This window comes from Hibiscus syriacus, unplaced genomic scaffold (genome assembly GCF_006381635.1).
Source record: "Hibiscus syriacus cultivar Baekdansim isolate YM2019G1 unplaced genomic scaffold, ASM638163v2 tig00006449_pilon, whole genome shotgun sequence".
Classification (NCBI taxonomy): Eukaryota; Viridiplantae; Streptophyta; class Magnoliopsida; order Malvales; family Malvaceae; genus Hibiscus; species Hibiscus syriacus.
The window spans coordinates 23,336-36,388 of record NW_024062099.1 but is presented as its reverse complement, the minus strand read 5'-3'; the positions used below and the strand labels follow the sequence as shown (position 1 = coordinate 36,388).

Below are 13,053 nucleotides of genomic sequence, written 5' to 3'. Positions count from 1 at the left end.
GAAATGAGAAATTTTATTTATTTATTATGATTTTCTTCATCAATTTGTCAAAATATCTTGTCCATGGTATATGGATTACCTTAGTCCAAGTCACCTATATAACCAAAGGGGCATTCGGATACTCATTCATAGGATTCATGTCTCCTTCATGTTTAACCAAATTCTATGTCCAAAATCTCTTTTATGCATACCATACACATTATACAAAGTTGTAATATTATCAGATTAAGGGATCAAGAAAAAAATATTTGGTGCATGCGTTTGATGCATGAAGTTTTCTCATTTATAAACCTTTATAATTTCTTTGCAAGCTCATTGTTTTCCTTTCTGGATTGGCTTTTGGAATATCCCAACTTCATCTTGCTGGATTATGTTGACACAATCATTGATGAAATGTTGAATTTGTTCCTGATGAGTTATTTAACGAAACGATACGTATTTCCATTAAACCCTAAAACTTGCAGTTCAGTAAAAACACTGCACATGAATGTAAGTGATTAAACTTCTGCAAAATAAAGAGAAATATAAGGAAATTATATATAATATCGTAAATAAGGCTGATGTTATAGGGTTTATCTTATTCAACATGAGGAATTTTTTAGTCTGAAAAGCCAGTTGAAGGGTAGGATAAAGCTCACTAAAGCCCTAACCTATTTTGCTATTTACAATTAGATAACAAGAAGAAAGCCTAAATTAGCTGCAAAAATACTCAGATACTGGCAGAGATGGATGAAAACTTCATCAGCTCCAAGCTTGCAGCAAATACTTGTTTAATCATGCCAGCAAAGGAGCATAACAACACATCTTCTGATAATGTAAATCCTTCCTTTTTGTTGTCTGAGATACCCTCCAAGCCTTCTGCATGAAACCTTCTTTTTGGACTCTCCCATGGCTGCTGCTGCACTGCTAGTAGTACAACTGCTTAAGCTTATCTTCATGGTGTTGATAGTTTCTCCTTTGATTTATCTCTCTTCGATCTTTTGGAAATGGAAAAAGTATGAAAATGTTGTTGTGTTAGATTGTTTGAAATGAGAGCAGATTGTAGGGCTTTTTATAGAGGGAGGGTGTGGTCCAGATTCTTGCACCTCAGCTTCCCAAGATCTAAAAACAAAAAATATAAATAAAATAAAAGACTCCATTTCTTTGTCTATCAATGAATATGACACTTAATCATATGCAGTATTTTGTGGGAATTACCAACCCAAGACAAATGGTCGGCCATTGATGAAAAACTTGAACTTTGAAGGATGGGAGAGGCATGCATGTTTTCATGAATGTATCTAAATTTTCGTTTTACGATTTATATTCAGAATTCGTGATTATCTTAATAGTATCGTATTCAGTTACAAGGAGTAGTAATTATTTCTGTTATCGAGCTAAGAAAAATAAACTAAAGCCCAAAACTCAAGACACTGCAAAGGAATCTGAGTGACAAGTTCAAACTTGAAAGTAGAAAATACATAAATGAATGTAAATAAACTAAAAACACAGCATGCTAATCCCACATGTTTTGTCTCGTGCTCCGCACCCATATTACCAAAACTGCTTCAATGGTTTCCCTTATTCCATTCTATAGGGGATTAATCTATTATACTTGAGCGTTTTAGATAGCTTCAATTCAGTTCTGAAAGTTCTCAGAATTGTCCAAACATCTGCCTAAATTCCAGGAACTCTTGGTCCCTTTAAAATGTTGCTCACAGCTAAGCTATCTATCTATTTGCATATTCCTTAACGTTTCAGTTTTACACTCATCTGCCACGCATTCTCCAGTACTTGTCCTAAAGATATGTTGGAGCTAATCTTTGGTTTCTAATTCTCAACACAAGATATCAACTGGTATATCGAGTCTGCTTTAATTTAATGTTGAACAGGATATAATCTCGAATGTAAGAGATGATAGCCTGAATTTTATTTGATATGATTTGAAAAGTTTCAAGTGTGATATTTGTTTGTTGAAGAATTATTTTAGACAATAGTAAAATTTTCTCGTTCACTCGTGATATTTTTTTTTCGTCTAAGGTTTTCACCTAAAAAAAATGTGAGTCCACTCTTTTATTTTCTTTCGATTTGTAATTTCTTATCATTATCTTATCAGATTTCGTGACACTTGATGATAATGTTAAAAGTACAAAGAAAAATAAAACCCTAATAAGAAAACATTTTACGATTACAAATCATATCCTTATAACTCAAAACACTAATTTAATTGACTTAAACTTGAACTCAATCCATTTTTATTTTATAAGAAAATGTTAATATCTTAAAATTTTCGAATCAAGTCGGTCATTAAATTACTTGATTCAAAATCTAAATAATTTGAATTAAAATTAAATATAATTTTTAAGGTTATTAATCAAAATGATGTGTATAATTACTTAAGTTGATTTAATTTTATAGCTTATTATTACCATTTTCTTTTTTGATAAAGTATGCAATTATTGTTTGTTATGTTATAAATTTATTATACTCTTATACATTTTCTGCTATCTATATGTTATGTATATATATCACCATTTAAAATCATGTATAATCATACTATTATTATATTTTTACATAATATACTTGAAAAAAGTCAACTCCAACAATTTAATTGTGAAATAAAACTTATTTTTTAATATTAACATAAATAAATTATATAAATTGATAAGCCCTAGCCCTGGATCCTATGGATGATTGTTAAAAAGGAAAAGACATCAAATAATTCAGGTCACAGGGAAAGTTCAGATTGTTCTGTACATGATAATTAAACTTTCTCCATAACATTTGGTCCATGAAAATACAGATAAATTAAATAATTAAATAAAACCACGTAGACATATAAAAGAATAAAAATCTTATCCATGTCACGTGTGGAAACTTTAGTTGTATCACCATGCAATTGTTTTTAGGTCTGCACGGGGACCATGACACACAACACTATTACCAAACAACGGGGCCATGCTTTCGTCTTCCGGTCGTTGCTCGCTGCTATTATCTCTTTCTGCTGATAAAATATTTTACAAACATGTCAGGTACAAAGAGGACCGGTCCGCACGTGATAATCCCGTGTGAGACATTGCCTTTGCCTTGCTCATAGAAGACAACCAAGATTTTTGTTATAGTATCATTTTTATTTATTTGGAGAACCTTCTTTGACTTTTTTATGTTTTTTTTTATACAGAAGTTTGATTATGAATGGTTAAGCTTGGCAAAAAGATCTCACAAGCTTGAGTTAATATCTTCAACAGTATTGTTGACGAAAACGGGTAAAGAAAACGAAAGAACACGAGAATTTTACGAGGTTCGGCAATGTGCTTACGTCCTCGGTGCCTAGGCGGCGCTAGAATTTTATTCAATGATATTTTAGGTCTAGGTTACATCTCTATTTATAATAGAAAACCCTGGTACATAATTACAAAATCAACCCTGTACCGTACCGCGGGGGCTGCGCCCCCACACCCCCAACCCACATAATTTGTAACCCCACAACGAGACTTTCTTTGTAAGGACAGTTGATGTTCACTTCGCTCACTCCGCTCCATCTCCTGTCCTCTTTACTGGTATATTTATGAGCCATACCTAACAAATCTCCACCTTGGCGAATATCCTGCCCCTTGGAAACTTCAATGTGGGTTGGGTTACCTTGCTTCTTTAACAACTCGAAACATTCAACAAGTCCAAGCAATGCTTGAACTTGTCTGTCGTAACTGGCTTGGTGAACATATCAGCGGCATTCTCATCAGTATGTACCTTCTGAAACAAAACCTCTCCAGATGCAACCAACTCTCTGATCTTGTGGAACCTTACATCAATATGTTTAGTTCTAGCACGATACACCTGATTCTTAGCCAAGTGAATAGCACTTTGATTATCACAAAGCAACTGAACTCCACCTTGTTGAACACCCAACTCCTTCACTAAACCAGTAAGCCATAAAGCTTCTTTTGCAGCTTCAGCCGCTGCCATGTATTCAGCTTCAGTTGTAGATAGTGCCACGACAGATTGAACAGTAGACTTCCAGCAAATAGGCCCTCCACCAAGAGTAAACACATACCCTGTCGTAGATCTTCTATTATCCAAGTCACCTGCATAGTCTGAATCCACATATCCTACAACCAAAGGATTATCCCGCTGACTCCCAAAAATAATTCCATGTCCCACAGTACCCTTTAAGTACCGAAAGATCCACTTGACTGCATCCCAATGTTGCTTACCAGGTTTAGACATGTACTTACAAACTTGACTAACAGCATGAGCTAAATCAGGGCGAGTACATACCATCGCATACATCAAGCAACCAACAGCATTAGAATACGGAACCTTTGTCATATTTTCAGCTTCCTTATCTGTCTTAGGGCACTGTTCTGATGAGAGCTTAAAGTGATTCGCCAATGGAGTGCTAACTGGTTTCGCGCTGCTCATCGCAAACCTTTCTAGCATTTTCTCAACATAACCCCGTTGAGATAGCCGCAGTTTCCTTGAGTCTCTGTCCCTGCAAATTTCCATTCCAAGAATTTTCTTTGCAGCACCTAAATCTTTCATATCAAATTCCTGACTCAATAAAGTTTTCAAACCGATAACATCATCCATGTTCTTCGCAGCAATCAACATATCATCAACATACAGTAATAGAAAAATAAAAGAACCATCATCAAGGCTCTTAACATAGACACAACAATCATACTCACATCGGTTGTAGCCAATCTTGATCATATAGGAGTCAAACCGTTTATACCACTGTCTCGGAGACTGTTTTAACCCGTACAAAGATTTCTTCAATCTGCAAACTAAATGCTCGTTTCCAGGTTGAGTGAAACCTTCAGGTTGCCGCATGTAGATCTGCTCCTCTAAATCACCATGCAAAAAAGCAGTTTTAACATCCATCTGCTCTAAATGCAAATCCCAACTAGCCACCAATGCAAGTACTGCTCGGATTGAAGTGTGCCTGACCACAGGAGAAAAGATTTCATCATAATCAACTCCTTTATGCTGTGAAAAACCCTTCGCTACCAAACGAGCCTTGAACTTCTCCCCCTCTTTTTCTGTTACTGCTGGTTTCTTCTTATACACCCATTTGCAACCAATCGGCTTCTTACCCTCAGGAAGGGGAACTAACTCCCATGTGCGATTGTGATTCAAAGACTCCATCTCCTCAACCATGGCTGCCATCCACTTGTCGTTTTCCTGACTAGTAACGGCATCATGAAAAGTAACTGGATCATCACTGCTAACAGTAAGTGCAAAAGATACCAAGTCTTCAAAACCCAATCTGTTCGGAGGCTTTATATTCGTCCGTCTCACCCTGTCTCTGGCGAGACTATAATCCTGCAAATCATCCGTAGTGGAACCACCAGAAGTCGGTTGAGAAGTTTCTGGTTTCTCAACTGGAAACTGCTCGAAATCTACCACTGTCGTGTCTTGCTTCTGCTGCAACATAGACTGTTCATCAAAAACGACATCTCTACTAATCACAACTTTCTTCGCAACTGGATCCCAGAACTTGAATCCTTTGACACCTTTCTTGTAACCCAAAAAATGCACTCCTTCGATTTTGCATCAAGTTTGGATCTCTCATCAGCAGGTACATGCACATAAGCAGGACAACCAAAAATCCGTAAGTTATCAAAACTAACATCATGACCAGTCCATACCTCTTCTGCAACTTTCCCAGCCAGCGATGCCCTTGGCGATCTGTTGATAAGGTAACACGCCATGTTAACAGCCTCAGCCCAGAAGTGTTTGGGAAGCCCCGCATTCAACCGCAAACATCTGGCTCTTTCATTCAACGACCTGTTCATTCGTTCCGCAACACCATTCTGTTGTGGTGTCTTGCGCACTGTAAAATGCCTCTGAATCCCATGCTCCTTACAGAATTGTAGGAACTGTGAATCTGTGTACTCCGTACCATTATCAGACTGCAAACACTTGATTTTTCGTCCTGTTTGGTTTTCTACCTCAGCTTTCCACAACTTGAACTTCTCAAAAACTTCAGATTTCTGTTTCAAAAAATACACCCAAACTTTCCGTGAAAAATCATCAATAAAAGTAACATAGTACCTAGATCCACCCAAAGAAGATGTCGTGGAAGGCCCCCATACATCAGAATGCACATAATCAAGAATCCCTTGAGTTGTGTGCTTCGCAGTCTTGAAACGGACTTTAGTCTGTTTACCAAGAACACAATACTTGCAAAAATCGAGCTTACAGCTTTTGACACCATGCAACAAGTTTCTCTTGTGTAATTCTGCCATACCACGTTCACTAAGATGAGCAAGGCGCATATGCCACAATTTTGTCGTATCATCACAGGACTCAACAGAGTGAACTTCACCTGCAACGGTACTCCCTAACAATCTGTAGATATTCCCTGCAGTCATCTTGCCTTTCATCACAGTCAATGCTCCTTTAACAATCCGAATGGTTTCCCTATCCTCGTCAGCCTTAGGGATAAATCATTCTTGTGCAAAGTGCCCAAGGAAATCAAATTCTTCTTCAAGTCTGGGATATGTCGAACACCACTCAACGTCCGAACGGAGCCATCGTGCATCTTAATTCTGACATCACCAATACCAACAATATTGCAACATCGATCATCACCCAAATAAACCGAACCAGAATTAACTGGCCTGTATGTCGAAAACCATTCCCTATTTGGTGTGATGTGATAAGAACATCCAGAATCAAGAATCCAAACATCCGTCAATTGTGTCGTTGAAATAGAAAGCATATCACCCTCACTGCAATCAGAATTATCATCCTCGACCACGTTCACAGACTTGGATGAGCCATCACGCTTCTCATCAGTCTGCTTTTTCAACTTCGGACAATCTCGCTTCATATGTCCCGCCTCCTTGCACTTGTAACAGTGAATCGTCTTCTTATCCCTGGATTTGGATCTGGAATTCCGCTTCCCGGACCCTGCCTTCTCTGGCTTCCGTCCACGATCTCGATTACCCTTGACATATAAGCTATCGGCTTGAGAGCTTTCCCCTGCATTCTGCTTCCGCTGGTTGTGAGCCAACAAGGCTGCAGTAATCTCCTCAACATTGATAGTCTCTTTCCCATATGTAAGAGTAGTCACCATGTGTTCGTAAGAGGGAGGCAACGAACACAACAGAATCATCGCTCTGTCTTCATCCTCAATTTTCACATCAAGCCGAGCCAGATCAGAAACGATTTGATTGAAGACATTCACGTGTTGCGCCAAATCGTGATCGTCCTGCATCTTCAGCCCATACAACCGCTGCTTCAGATACAGTTTTGTCGTTAAGGATTTGGACATAAACTGACTTTCCAACTTCCTCCAAATTTCGTCTGGAGACGATAGATGCATGACGTGATACATGACCTCGTCCGCCAAGCATAATCGTATGGTTCCTGCCGCTCGCTGCTGCAATTCTTCCCAATCTTCCTCATCCATCGACGCCGGCTTTGTAGGTCGCAAAGCCTTCAAGATCCCTTGCTGCGCCAATAGATCCTTCACCCTCGTTTGCCATAATCCGAAGTTACCCTGACCATCGAATTTCGCGACTTCGAATTTTGCTCCTGACATCTGATACCAATTGTTGACGAAAACGGGTAAAGAAAACGAAAGAACACGAGAATTTTACGAGGTTCGGCAATGTGCTTACGTCCTCGGTGCCTAGGCGGCGCTAGAATTTTATTCAATGATATTTTAGGTCTAGGTTACATCTCTATTTATAATAGAAAACCCTGGTACATAATTACAAAATCAACCCTGTACCGTACCGCGGGGGCTGCGCCCCCACACTCCCAACCCACATAATTTGTAACCCCACAACGAGACTTTCTTTGTAAGGACAGTTGATGTTCGCTTCGCTCACTCCGCTCCATCTCCTGTCCTCTTTACTGGTATATTTATGAGCCATACCTAACAAGTATGAATGGTTAATTACAAAATCTGGGATTCGAATTTTATAAACTTTTTATTACAAAATGAAAATTGTGTTATGAATGTCTTTAATAGAAGATATTTGTGAAGAAACGTGATGGCGACATGCAAGATATGTTGCGAGTTCTGGTGGCTCGGAGTGAAGTGTTTAGTGTCCCACAAAGACATATTGAGATTTTTAGTGGCTTCTCCATCGGTCCGAAATTAATGTTCCAAATGAACAGCCAAAATTAATAGTTTTCATTTCAAATGAGAAGGGAAACAATATTTCTGTGTTTTTCTTTTTAATGAAAGGGATAAGGTTGTTGTGATCTAACAATTTTAATAAGTGCCGAACTAAATGAAATTCGATCTGATTTAAAATATTGGATTTTAAAATTTTGAGTTATTCAAATTATTCGTGCTAACTTGAATTAATAATTTAGGATTTTAATTCGAATTGAGTTAGAATTTTAAAAATTAAAGTAACAAAAAAAATATTAAAACTACATCATTTTTCATCTGTAGTTAAGTAATTAAGTCATGATGTAGATATAAAAATATATTTATTGAATAATCATAAGTAGAATGATAGAATGTTTTCTACAAATCTATTTTGATAGTGTATTTGATCCATATCACTTAATTGGAGTAGTAAATTTTCGTTATTTATTTTAATATAAACCTTAAATATTAAATAAAAATATATCATTATAATAATATTTATTGTTATTAAAAATAATGATCTTTTAGTAGTTTTCCAACTGAACTATTGTCAACTTGATTCAGGATATCAAATTAGGGTACATATAACTCGATTCTCAATGTAGATGAACTCTAAATGAATATATTTATAAAAATTTGATAAAGAATTTATTCACAAGTGAGTAGTTAGGAGTTTATATATGAATTTATTAGTCTTATATTTTAATCTTAAATAGTGAATTTTAATTTTTTTATTTAAATATAAAATAAAAATATTAAAAATAATTAAATTCCCTTATAAGAATATTAATCATCATTTAAAATAGGATATTTGATTTTTTTAGTCGAGTTGATATTGTTTAACTCATCACGCTAATTTAATCAAAGAATTTATATGTATAGATAGATTAACTAATTAATTAAAAGCTCAAATATATATAGAATATTATTAACACAATAAGTATAGTTAAGTATATAGAGTCTGCTCTTTTTTTTTTCTTTGATAGATTTCAGACTTTGTCTATTAGAAATTTATGCATTATATCAAAAATTCATTTTAGTTCTTTTACTATAAAAACGAACACCATAGTCTATGTAATACTTCTAAAGATTTACTTTTAAGTCTTGTATATTTTAAAAGTTATTATTTTAGTCCAAGACGTTGAAGTTATTGTTGGCTGGTTTAAATATTCTTTAAGTCCCATTAATGTTGAACTCGAGTAAATTAATCTCTCTCAAAACATTTTTTTGTGAAGTTTTACATAAATTTTGTAAACACTTATGACATCTAATCCTATTCTAACTTTAAACTTCGTTGCCTTCACTTGCAAAAATAAGCTCTAGGTAAATTTCCTCCGCTACAAGTTCCATGCTTGAGACATCGTCCTCGTCGTCTTGTTACTTCTTAACCACCGATAATGAGTCCCATTCCAGGATAACTGCGTGCATTCCCATTTTTTTAGAAGGTACGAATACGATACCTTCCCGTGCGGCAACAGCGTCAGCTAGATGTGCATCCAGTATATTTGACAGTACTATGGCAGCTGCCCCAACCACAAACCCCTTGACGTCTCTTAAGACAACACCAATGCCTCCTCTATGAGTCCCTTTCAAAAGCTGCAGCAAAATTTATCTTTAGCAGATGAACTATGAAACAACAAGAAAATACAGATAAGGCTTAATAGCCTTAAGCTTGAATGGAGGAAAGAATCCATCAGCATGTAGATTAAAACTGAGGAGTTGAAAATATTTAGCACAAAATAAGGATAAAATTATCAAGATCAAGGAGTATTCAGTGTAACTGAATTCTTAATAATGTGAGATGCTGCTGAATGAATTAGTGTTGGAGAAATTTTCTCAAATGCAAGCAGATATTCCTGCATTTATCTGCGGTAGTTTCAGGAAAAATAGTATCTTGACTTGGAGGTAAAGAAAGCTGGAGCAACCCTAATAATTAGGATAGTAATTAGTATAGTAACAATGTTAACAGAACAATCCAAACTTGCACAGACCTCAACTCAGGATTTTTTTAAAATAATAAATAATCCTAACAATGTTGACAGAACCATCCAAACTTGAAAACTTGACAGACCAATTGAATGCGTATGTCTAAATTTGGCCACTCTTAAAATATGATCTCTTAAAAATCGAGTTAATGTTTTGGATAGTAATGTGTATTATGAGTGGTTTAGGTTACTACTTACTTACTACATTTTATCCATGGCAAGGGGAAAAAAGGTACTTTCTTTACAGAACATGAAGAAAACATCCAATCTATAATGTACCTCTAGCATAACAGAAAATGATGCAATAGCAGTAAGGATAGTTATACCTTGTTGCTCATTCTGGATAACAATTTAGGGAACACCAACGATGAATCTGCAAACTAAAAGACCTTGATTGATGAATTGCTGTGTGCTGCATGAGGACAGCCAGGATCCCTTATCAGTATGTTATATAGCAAAACCTCTTGCAATCAAAACGAATCGAAATGAAAAGAGTTTAAATTTGTTGTCAGGTGCTGTAAGGTTTCATAAATCATGTTACAACATGGATGGATCCTATCTTCTATGGAAAACACGAAGAGACTGTTGTCTAGCTCATTCCAGCTACAGCCTGGATCCTTTTTCATTTCCAAGTCCCTCAACTTCTGCCTCACCTCCAACTTTTCACCCCATTTCCCAAGTATTGCAAATATGTATGAAAGAAACACATATACAGATATGGTCTTTGGATTCATACTGAACAGCTTTTCTGCTACCCTCTCACCGACTTCCATGTCCATCCAGTACCAACAAGAATGGAGTAAAGCTCCCCAAACAACCTCATCGGCTTCAACTAGCATCCTTTTAATGAACTCCTCGGCTTTTTGCAGAAGACCTGCCCGACCAAGAAGATCAACCACACATGCATAGTTTTCTATAGTTGGGATCACACTGTAGCATTTTTCCATCGATCTGAACAATTTCATTCCTTCATTTACCAGACCAGAATGCGCACAGGCAGACAGAATTCCAACAAAAGTAGAACCATTAGGAACCACACCTTTCTCCAACATATGCTCAAAGAGTGAGATACCTTGAGAGCCAAGCCCATGGTGTGCATACCCATTACTAATAGCTGTCCATGCTGCCACATTAAGGGAAGAGATGCTGGAAAATGATTTGTGAGCATCAACGATGCTGCCACATTTCGAGTACATATCCATGAGGGATGTTCCAACATAAACGTTAGATTGGAATGGTGCAAGTGTGCATGAAGTAATTTTCCTTGCTGAAGAGATCTCAGGCATGAACATGCATGAAAGAGAACCTAGAATGTTGACCTTGTACGTGCTACTTGTAATCTGCACATATTCAGGTACAACATTAGAGCCTCTTTGTATTGCTTGTTTTGAATATAACCAGACATCATTGAGTTCCATGTTACAGAGTTTCTTTCGCCCTGTGTTTCTTCGAACAGCTTTAAAGCTTTATCAATTTCCCCACTTCTGGAAACAAAGAAATCATGGTGTTAGTAGAAACTATTGTTCTTTCAGACATCTCTTCAAATAATCTTTTCGAGTCTTCAACTCGACTGCAAGCAGCATACCCTTTGATCATCAGGTTATAAGAAACCAAATTTGCCTCAACTAGTCTATTGAAAACCAGTTCAGCATCTTCAATCTTACCCATTGATATATGCCCTCTAATAAGTGAGTTTGAAGCATTCAAACACGGATTTGTTACTCCATCATAGATTCTCTTAGCATCAGCAATAGCTTCACAATCAGAATAAAATTCAATCAGTGCACCACCAATTAATTGATCGAATTCAAATCCATATTTGATCAAAATCCCGTGAACAAGCCTCCCTTCACATAAATCACCTTACCTGCTACAAGCCCTTATAACAGAATCCAACGTGAATTCATTTGGCACCACCTCACTACTCCCTCTCATCCACCAAAACAACTCCAAAGCCTTCTCGCATCCCTCTTCGCTCTTCACATATCCCGAAATCAATGTAGTCCAAGCCACAACATCCCTTTTCGGCATCTTCATGAACATATCGAGAGCCTCCTTCATCAAGCCACTCTCAACATAACCCACAATCATCAAATTCCACAACAACTCATTTTTATCATGCAATTCTTGGAAAACTCGCTTTGCTTCTTCGATCTCAAAACAATTCGCATAAGAATACAACAAAGAACTTCCAGATTTAATAACCAAACAATGAACCTGTTTTCCGAGACTTAATGATTGCAAGCGACCACATAAGCTTAGTGCGGTGGAAAAAGTGGACTCATTAAACTTTACATCATCACACCGATGCATGGATGAAAGTAAATCGAGTGCTTCATTGAATTTCCACCACTTTGAGTAACCCGAAATCATGGCGTTCCATGACACAACGGTTCTTATAGGCATTTCATCGAACACATTCCACGAGATGTATAACTGTCCGCTCTTAACCAACTTATTTATGTAAATATTTGTCGAAATTATTTGAGGTGGCGGAGCTGAGTATAGTTTGTAGATACTATGCTTCCATTTTGCTAGGAAAATGCATCTTAACGACATTATAATTGGTGTCATTTGTTTTAGTCCTACATAGTTCTCATTTGTGGTCAAACTTAGCTATCTTTCATTAAAAACCTAGACATACTTTTTTCTATAAAGAAGATAAATTATACTCATAACCATTTAATTATGTAACGATTCTAATTTAATCTTTAATCTTTCAATTTTATCAATCAAACCACTCAAATGTTTAAATAGTATCAATCAAATCACTAATCATAAATAATTAACAAAACAAATTGACATAACAACTAAAAGTTTTGATATAGTTATACATTTGGTCCATGTTAGTTATACATTTATCGATTTAGTTTTGATTTTAATTTAATTTAATTTAATAAAATATATAATTTATTGAATTAAATTAAAATTAGGATTAAATGATAGAATGTATAAATAATAGAGAACAAATAT

The 13,053-nt window shown here is 36.2% G+C and overlaps 1 protein-coding gene and 1 pseudogene across 1 annotated transcript; both read right to left on the bottom strand.

The window, feature by feature from the left end:
• Window positions 1-686: 686 nt before the first annotated feature.
• Window positions 687-1,006, bottom strand: LOC120200691. Its single transcript, XM_039201457.1, has one exon. It carries the CDS (start codon window positions 936-938, stop codon window positions 771-773), a length of 168 nt encoding a protein of 55 aa, XP_039057388.1. The 5' UTR covers window positions 939-1,006; the 3' UTR covers window positions 687-770.
• A 9,513-nt stretch (window positions 1,007-10,519) lies between these two features.
• LOC120200695 lies at window positions 10,520-12,639 on the bottom strand (annotated as a pseudogene).
• Window positions 12,640-13,053: the final 414 nt, after the last annotated feature.

Excerpts from the sequence above, each read along its gene's own strand:
- LOC120200691 (XM_039201457.1), bottom strand. The coding sequence starts at position 938 with ATGAAGATAAGCTTAAGCAGTTGTACTACTAGCAGTGCAGCAGCAGCC.